Source organism: Penaeus vannamei, chromosome 26 (genome assembly GCF_042767895.1).
Source record: "Penaeus vannamei isolate JL-2024 chromosome 26, ASM4276789v1, whole genome shotgun sequence".
Taxonomy (NCBI): domain Eukaryota; kingdom Metazoa; phylum Arthropoda; class Malacostraca; order Decapoda; family Penaeidae; genus Penaeus; species Penaeus vannamei.
Window position 1 is genome coordinate 24,327,479 of NC_091574.1, and position 2,500 is coordinate 24,329,978.

Consider the following 2,500-nt stretch of genomic DNA (forward strand, 5'->3'; position numbering starts at 1 on the left):
AAGGGGGTGGAGGAGGAGGGGGTGGAGGAGGAGGGGGTGGAGGAGAGGAGATGGTGGAGGGGAGGTGGTGGAGGAGGAGGGGGTGGAGGAGGGAGGGGGTGAAGAAGGAGGGGGTGGAGGGGAGGGGTGGAGGAGGAGATGGTGGAGGGGAGGTGGTGGAGGAGGAGGGGGTGGAGGAGGAGGGGTTGGAGGATGAGGGGTGGAGGAGGAGGGGGTGGAGGAGGAGGGCGTTGGAGGAGGAGGGGTGGAGGAGGAGGGGTGGAAGAGGAGGGGTGGAGGAGGAGGGGTGGAGGAGGAGGGGGTGGAGGGGAAGGAGTTGAGGAGGAGGGGGAGGGGTGGAGGAGGAAGGGGTGGAGGAGGAGGGTGTGGAGGGGGGAGGGGGGAGGAGGAGGGTAGGGGTGGAGGAGGAAGGGGTGGAGGAGGAGGGGGTGGAGGAGGAAGGGTGGAGGGAGGAGGGGTAGAGGAGGAAGGGGTGGAGGAGGAAGGGGTTGAGGAGGAAGGGGTGGAGGAGGAAGGGGTGGAGGAGGAAGGGGTGGAGGAGGAGGGGTGGAGGAGGAGGAAGTGGAGGGAGGAGGGAGGAGGGGGTGGATGAGGAGGTTTTGGAGAAGGAGGAGGAGAAGGAGGAGGGAGGGGGAGGAGGAGGAGGAAGAAGAAGAAGAAGAGGATATATGATAATAGTAGTAATAATAACAATAAGGAGAAGAAAAGGAAAAAAAAAATAAGGAGGAGGAGCTGAAGAAAGAAAGAAAGAAAGAAAGAGCGTCGAGGTCAAAACAAATGCAAGGATCAGGTATAAGTGGGAAATTATACACTCGGAAAAATATACAGAAAAGAAACAATTCCAGGCAGATACACACGCATATACAAACATGCAAATAGATACATAGCTTGAAATGAACACACACATACACACACTCACGGACGCAGTTACACACACACACACATACACGCAGACACATCCACACCCACACACCCACACTCATACTTTCAAACACACGCTTACACACACATACACCCACCCACACACATATACACACCCACACACACACATATACACACCCACACACACAAACACAAACACTACCGCCACCCACCCACCCACACACACACGCAAACACACCCACACCCACACAAAATACAGACAAACAGAAGCTCAAACGAAACCCACTAACAGACAAACAAACCTGACCTCCCACCCGGCCCCACCTCCCTTCAGACAACACCCTAACTTACCTGGCTAGTGAATCCTTGCTAATTCTGTACTTATTGATCATTCCGAGGCTTTCCATCATGGAAATCACTGCAAGGGGCGTGCACTGCTCGCTCAGCTGGCGCGGGAAATACCTGCAACAGAGAAACTTCTTTAATTCTCAGTAAGTTGGGTTTTTGCACCGAAAGAATATTTAATGGACGTGTTTTTGGAAGTGAAAATGACGGATTCCAGAATATAACTATGGATGGTATGTAAAATGTTTAATACTATAAACATGTACTTGGGTTAAAAAGGCAGACTGCTACTATGATGGGAAAAATAATTATCATAACAGTAATAGTATTGGTAACAGCAATAATAGTAATATCAAAAAGGAAAAAATGATAATATGATAATAATGATAGTGATAATAATGATAATAATGATAGTGATAATAATGATAATAATGATAAGTGATAATAATGATAGAGATGATAATGATGGTGCTGATAACGATGATGATAGCTATAATAATGATAATGATCATGATAAAACAACTATAATCATAGACAATGCAAAAGTAAAAGTAATAACTTGATAGTAATAATAACTCTCATAATGAAGATAAAAACTAATACAATAATGACAAAACAATGGCAATTGTAATGATGATGGAAAAATAATACAGGTAAAAATATTAATGATAATGATCTAATCATAGTAACAAAGGTAATATAACAGAATACCATGAATATAATAATGATAATGATAGTTACAATAATAACAATATCAATGATAGTAAAAATAATGATAAACATCGGTATAATCAACACCATAATAATAACAACAACAATAATAATAATAATAATAATAATAATAATAATAATAACAACATCAACAACAACACCAGCAATAACAATAATATTAACAATAATAATGATGTAAATTACTGTTGATGATGACAACAACAATAAGCAACAAGAACAGTAATTATAATGATAATAATAATAATAATATGATAATAATAATATTGATAATAATAATGATAATATTATCAATATGAATGATAACAGTGATAATAATAATTACAATAATAACAACAACAACAATAATAATAATAACAACAATAATAATAATAATAATAATAACAATGATAATATAAAAATAATAATAAAAACAGGAATAATAATAATGATAATAACACAAAAATAATAATTGTAATAGTAATAATAATAACAATGATGGCGCTGATGACGACGATGATAGTTATAATGATGATAATGATCATAACACAACTATAAACATAGA

The 2,500-nt window shown here is 40.0% G+C and overlaps 1 protein-coding gene across 1 annotated transcript in view; it reads right to left on the reverse strand.

Moving 5' to 3' along the window:
- The window catches only part of LOC113812769 (cGMP-dependent 3',5'-cyclic phosphodiesterase), a gene marked incomplete in the record, with an annotated part of 301,514 nt that overhangs the window by 11,432 nt on the left and 287,582 nt on the right, over positions 1–2,500 (reverse strand). The window contains 1 exon segment of the mRNA XM_070140229.1: positions 1,234–1,344. Coding sequence (XP_069996330.1) covers positions 1,234–1,344 — 111 coding nt within the window.